The sequence below is a fragment of the Ptychodera flava genome, chromosome 18, assembly GCF_041260155.1.
Source record: "Ptychodera flava strain L36383 chromosome 18, AS_Pfla_20210202, whole genome shotgun sequence".
NCBI classification, from domain to species: Eukaryota; Metazoa; Hemichordata; class Enteropneusta; family Ptychoderidae; genus Ptychodera; species Ptychodera flava.
Genome location: NC_091945.1, coordinates 34,349,486 through 34,356,396, shown reverse-complemented (window position 1 = coordinate 34,356,396; position 6,911 = coordinate 34,349,486). Strand labels below are relative to the sequence as shown.

Here is a 6,911-nt window from a genome sequence, read left to right as displayed (position 1 = left end):
ACAAAGATAACAACTCATGTCACAAGACGTTTTACGTCTAAAACGCCCCTGCATGTGGAATGGACTATAAATCCAACATTTAGACATTACATCGTAATCCTATCTAGCGTTACAACGTCATTAAATCGAATCACCACATTCTGTAATATCTCATTTGACTGGGAAATATACGAACTTAAAATTGGTGCAACTCTTATTTAGCTTGATGTTTATATTCTATAATAAATCTATGAGATAAGCTTAGCTTTCACCCCACTTGATTTAAATTGTTACTGGAACAAGACATCTCAATGATTTGAAAACCAAGTTCCTGTTCAGTTCTTTAGTGTATTCGTCTCTGGATGGCAATCTTCCATCATTCTCTTGATCTACGTAAGGAGAGAATTATTAACAATTAATAATTTGTGTGATTTATGAAAGCTTTTCCTGGCACTTCATTACCTGATCGAAAATGAAATAACATTTTAACTGCGGAACAAAAACTAGAGAATGCAAACAGTTGACAATTGAAGAAAACGAGTGAAAGATTTGAGCTTATAATGTACAGTTGTCTTTCAGGCTTCCCGTAAGACTAAAGGTCCATAAACTATGAGAGTAACACATTTCGCATTTGTCAAGGGCAAGGACAGCATTAACAAAGGGTGGGCCAGTGCTTTTAAAAAAACATGGTGCATGAAAATGCTAACCCTTCTTGGTCCTTTGTTTGCATTCGATCTCCTCTTATCAAGAAAGTGTTTATTCATTTTTATTGTTTTTTATGTTCCTTGCAGGCTCCAAATTTTTATGAATCGACAAGTTATGGAAATGAATTAGTTAATGTTGACCTGTTAAAAAATGAATGTAGTTTACAGTGCAAGTCAAAATTGCCAATGTGCTGTGTAAATATTACGGTGTTTATTTCACAATTTTACTTACCACTTATTAAAAAGAACTTGCCTGCTTTTAAATGTTTTAAAAAGTCATTTATTTGTCTCTCAAAATTCTTAACTCTAACACTTTTGAATAAATTGTCTCTTTTTTATATTTCAAAATTTTTCATAAATAAATTCTATTGACAAAAAGGATTGCTTGCTGCTATGGATCCACATACCAGTGAAATATTTTATTTTTCCATGTCTTTATTAGAAGAGTTTTATCCTTGCAATGTATAATAGGAGTGTGTCATGACTAACTTCTATATAATACTTCATTTAGAGCTCACCTGCACATCAATCATAGGGATAAAATTCACAATTTCAAAAGTTATACAAAAATTTGAAAAATATGCATTTTAGTGTGTGGGCTAAATTGGAAAATATCAGCCCACTACAAATACGTGTAAAACATGATGATACATTTTGTAGATCTTAAGTGTAGACCATTTAATGAGCGCACCTCTGTCCCAAACATCGGCAGAAAAAGGACCAGCAGTGAAGCCACAACAAGGAACAACGCCCTCACATTCCGGTATTCCCTGTCGGTCCGACTGTAAAATATGCACAACTTAGTGGCAATGTAACCGCTGCAAAGTACCATTACGGTTATGACGATGCACTGGACAAACATAGCAATCCCTGCTGTGGACGATGGAAAGGCGACACACTTGAAGATAGCATTCTGGATATATAGTAGGAACAGCCATAAGAAGACGACAACCACGAGTACAAATGCCACCACCTGTTTAGGAAGAATGAATGTGTAACTCTGCTGTCTCACTATTGCGATAGCAAAGTAAAATTTGGTCATCACATGTGGGAGAATTCATTAGTAAGTTTGCTCGATCACGTTTGAATTATCCGACATGTAAATCTGCAAAACATAATTTTGCAAGGCTTGAAACAAATGACAAACTCTGTGATTTAAAGCCCACATGATGAACGGTTATCTTCGGAATTAATGCATAAAGGACAACGCCCTCACATTTCTCAAGTTTACAGAATATTGTGTAATGATATATCTTCCGTTATAGGCATGTATAATAGAATATAACGCACTTACTCCTAATTTTGGCATGCTTTTGAAGACGTCACCAAAGACTCCTAGAATCTTATACGAACTCGATACGCCTGTAGTGAGATGACGATAATATGGTTAATATAATTAATTCTATTAATTGCTTTGGATGACACGGAAACTAATATGTCGTAGATCAAAAACTTTATGAAAATGAGCGAATTCAAGGCTCAGTTATGTGTGTAGTGAGTTAAAGTTTGCGAGAAGACGTTACATAAAATGGCATTAAGGGTCTGGATCGTATATAAATGTTCCATCCGGTTGATGATGTACTCTTTTCTCATATGTGGTGGCATTACATTAGTTTTCGAACGAGGAGACAACTAGCGTGGTTTTGCAACCTCTCAATTAGCAATGAGTATGAATAATTGGCATGTAAAAGTTGACAAAAGCCTAACATTTGACATCAAGACTATAGCATGGCATTTATTTTTTCCATAACTTTCTAGTTTCTGACAGGAACTCAAAAGGGTTAAATATTGGCAAGCAAAAGTTACTACTTACGAAACCATGTCTTCAGTGGTTTCAAATCCATCATGTATGGCATCTCTGTACACTGAATTTCATTTGATCCTACGTATTTTCTCTTTCGCGCGACTTTGTAACCGTGATTATCATTTTGCCCTGATTTACTCTTATTTCTTGTCCGGCACGCGTACGGTGGACATACTTTGACATCATGATAGACGAAATCGTCATCACCGATACATTTTTCACAGTCTGTATCTTTGATTTTTCTCCTGTATCCTTCAAAGATATATCGACCACTGGCTTCTGGCCTGAAGAAATAGTAAATCACAAATAAAAGGAGAAAAGTACATTGTTTTCGATATATAAAACGATGCAACTAATGTAAAAACACGGCTTTCTGTACCGTTACTGTACGATCAGCACTACTCGGCACCATGCTGCTATACTTACGTTATCTCACCTATCCATTTTTCACTGCCTGTATTACTGATGTGACCTTCACAGCTGCATCGAACCCTGGCTTTATACCTAAATAAAATTAAAGTAAAGAGCGATTCATATGAAAAAGAAGAAAGCACATTCGTCGACATCCAAAACAAATGATGCAAATAACATACAAAACTGTTTTATATACAGTAACTGTATTGTAATCACAGTACTGTATACTCATGTTATCTTGTCTAGTGGACTTTCCAAGGCCTCTGGCACTCGAAGACGCATATTTCCACGGCGATCGTAGTATTTGAAGTCATTTCTGAATCCGCGCATCACCTGTATTTTAAGGTGCGTGTCTTCAAAGGGCTACAGATTCACTATGGGGTTCCTTAACCTAATCCAAAATTATTGAATTTCGCTGTAATTCATTGCTCAACATGCGGCATATATATATCATTCTCTGTGACCTGGCCTCTCAGCTTGTATAGGGGGCCACTTCCGCCCGGTAATAAGAGTCAGGGAGAAATTCCTATTCAATCATTGCTTTTCAAGAAGGCCTTTGAAACTGAAACTTCTGGTTAATAACTAGAACTTTTTAAAACTTAGGTTATGACTCGGTAGGAAAGATAACTATAACCATCCCCACCCCCGTTAAATGATCAAGGCATTCGATCTGATTTTCTTTTAGCTGAAAAGGGATGGTTCCTGTATTTGGCTGGTAAGAACTCGACAGCTGACAAGAGTCTATCTCAAGTTTTTTTATGACCCCAGTCGTAGCTCGACCGTTTCCTAAATGGCGAACAATATGCCTTCAGATACAGAATGAGAATGGCAGTTTCATTACATTCTGTGAAAATGAACAAATATTTATATATAAGATGTCGCTCCGTCTATCCCTGGATTAGGTGACTCGAAAGAATAAAATTGTAAAAGTTATTATCAATTTTTTTTACTTCAAATTGCTCTGCTTTATCGATGTTTTCAAATACCTTTAGTGATATTTTCAATTTGAAAATCTTTTAAAAATCTCAAAGTTGGCTTTAAGAAAGTCCAGCTTGTGACAGATGGAAAGTAATGCAGCTATGTGAGCAAAGATATAAGGGAATGCTGATCAAAAAACAGTCAAAATATAGTACAGGAATATGGAGACATTCATTATATATTACGGAAATAAATTTCATTGAAACAATTTACAATAAAGCCCTAAATTGTAATGGACAGTATTCTCTAGTTTTACCGTTGACCCTGAAAGTGGGCTCTATTGGTTAAACTAGCCCAGTATTTTGATTTGTTTAGGTATTGTACGATCATCTTATACTTTCCACTTCCATGATGTATAAAGAAAATGCAAATTCATTTAAATATTCGTAGATTCTAAGGATTTGTATCTGTCACTAGTAAAGACTTCAGATTACACCTGTTTTGCTAAGTCTTGAAGGAACAAGCACAAATCACTTCTTTTTATGGAAACGTAAAGAAAACATCACGAAGGTATACCATGTGCTCACGGTATGTGTTACAGGACACATAAGATATATCTAACATTTATCGAGTTTTTTATTCATGACCTAAATCAAAGGTATTTTATATAGACAATCCAAAGGACAATATATTTTCCAGTAACACTTTCATTGCAAAATGGTTTGGAAAAATATATAATAAATAACAACAAAGTGTGTAACCGCATCACTTTTGTCAAAAATCAATGACCAGAAACAAATCAGTTTTTTCCTTAACTTGCTTTGTATTTGGTCTTCGATTCTAGTTGTTGCTATAATGCTATCTGTTTCTCACATCCATTGGGACTTTTTTAAACTTGAAAGTCTTTCATCATTCATCTGTTCATTAACACACCCACACACACCCCACAGCCAAACCCATACAAATATTGATATTTCCAAAGACATTGAGAAAATAGTAATATACTGCATTATGTATCTTTATGGCAAAATATTATTCCATGGGAATTCTAAGTCGAACTTTGATCAGGGGCGGAGAAATTTATTGTTCTTCTTACCTAAAAGAAGGCATCCAAGTTGAGATGATGTTATCCATCGTACTTTCGACAAAGGCCCTTGCATTAATGCATTCTGATGGATCAGGTTTTGTTGAAAGAGGCTGGAATAGGTGATTTGACTTCGAATACCACATCACTATGACGATATCTGACCCTCGTTTTGTCAAGGACATCCTGTGACGTTTGCTGACAGGAATGGTAGCATGGTGATATTTTAGGCTTTGCTTGAGAGTGGTTTCGTCGATGTCCTCGCACCATTTATTTAGACAACGAACGACAAGTCGGTAGTAAACCCCTTCTGGAAGGAAACCGCCAGAGAAATGATAATACAAGGGCACGGTGTTGTTGCATTTTTCTTCTTCGAGAGGAAGGGCCTCCCGTTTGTCCAGTGACAGCAAGGAAGGCACCATGTACTTCTTTTTCTTTGACTTTGGTCCATCTTTTCTATCAGATTCTTTGGAATGTAACTTATAGACCAAGTCAAACTTCTCCAAGAGATCTACTACTTTTTCCTTTACAGTTTTCCCCTTTTCCTCGTTCTCTTTGTTGTATCCTTCATTGATTTCTTTATCGCCTTGATTATGTTTGTCACTTTCGCTAGTGGCAGAAGATTGTCGGGTCACAGAAGCCTTTTCTTCACTTTTCTGACAATCAGGAATCTGGGAGACTGCACCAGAATCAGATCTCTCGGTTTCACCGTCACGCAAAATTAAATCCAAAAGCTCCTCATGCAAGATGCCATGGCGTCGGAGGTCAATAAGAAATCTCTCCTTCTCGCGATGTTTATCAGGAACATCTCCGAGTTTAATTGATATAACTTGACCGAGGAGGGAAGTCAGCCATCCTGTATCCAAGACGAGCAGATCTTCGAAGAAGTAAGCGATACCAATGTCGTGGAAATATTTCGAAACTTTTGCTATTTCCTCTTCCTTGGTGATGTACAACTTCCTTGCGAAATGCGTGAAGACATCATAATTCACTAAAGGTTTGTTGTTTTCTTTCAGCGCCTTAAGGACCAATTCTAACCGAACCATTTTACAGGGACATCTGCCGTGAATATTGGTGCATCGGCGATCAGTTTCAAACATTCTCTAAGCCGCCTGATTTCAGGATCCTCTTCATCCGATCCACTTTTGCTGTTGTCAACAATGAAGGTTTCCTGGAATACATGGGCGTCGAAAGCCTCTTCACACTGCTCAGCCAGATATAGCCTCATATTTTCTACAAATTCATCCTGAAATGTCGTTAAAATACGTTGTGGTTACAGAACTTTCAACCTTATTTCATACTTTAGGCCACACTAAGTGGATGTTTGAGTTGAAGAATTAAAATCTCCATTCGCTTATAGAAGATAAATTGCATGCCTATGTCCATCCGCGAAGAAAACGTCTTAGAGCACCCATTTTTCGGAAGATCTTTATTATCTACTCATGCACATTTGAATGAAATCGATAGATGCAGTACCATAATTGGCAAAGGTGGATCATTCTCTGTCTAATAATGAAAAACAGACAAGTCACACTTCCAAATGAATTTCGCATCTTTATATTTCAGCTCATGAAACACATTTTGTTTATTCCTATAGAGATATAGGCTTTAATTGCGATGAAAGCCAACCTGCTCAGCCTTTTCAGGCAATTTATCCTTCTTTGTTGCAACCAGTATTATCAGCGGAGCCCTGTAATTTTGACCATTGATCACAAGTGTCTCTTCCAGTGTCTTACTTTGTGTGTGGATTGAATTCAGCCAATGTGTTAGGTAATCTATGATGAGAAAGAAATGTCGGTTGTTGTCAGCTTAGCGTGGTTTAGATTCTAAACGTATGTTTGTAAAGCGAATTTTTGTAAAACGGATAGGAAGATTAGAGTGGTGGAGACGATGCAAAAAGAGTACTAGTTTTTCTCAATCGATCAATAAAATGCGGCAGTTTATTATGAAAAAGACAAACAATTGATGTTGCGAACAGTTTCCTACCCGGTCACTGGTGTAGTGTGTG

At 36.8% G+C, this 6,911-nt stretch overlaps 1 protein-coding gene across 1 annotated transcript; it reads right to left on the bottom strand.

The window, feature by feature from the left end:
* Positions 1-314: 314 nt before the first annotated feature.
* LOC139117724 (uncharacterized) lies at positions 315-5,739 on the bottom strand. Its single transcript, XM_070680967.1, has 5 exons — positions 4,916-5,739; positions 2,914-2,991; positions 2,497-2,771; positions 1,978-2,045; positions 315-368 (listed from the first exon to the last, which is right to left on the bottom strand). The coding sequence occupies exons 1-5, from the start codon at positions 5,323-5,325 to the stop codon at positions 315-317; spliced, it is 885 nt and encodes a 294-aa protein (XP_070537068.1). The 5' UTR covers positions 5,326-5,739.
* Positions 5,740-6,911: the final 1,172 nt, after the last annotated feature.

Coding starts and splice junctions, on each gene's coding strand:
- LOC139117724 (XM_070680967.1), bottom strand. CDS start 5,325: ATGGTGCCTTCCTTGCTGTCACTGGACAAACGGGAGGCCCTTCCTCTC. Junction 2,992..4,915: donor ACTTGGATGCCTTCTTTTAG/GTAAGAAGAACA, acceptor AATTTTATTTAG/GTATAAAGCCAGGGTTCGAT. Junction 2,046..2,496: donor ACCACTGAAGACATGGTTTC/GTAAGTAGTAAC, acceptor ATCTCACTACAG/GCGTATCGAGTTCGTATAAG.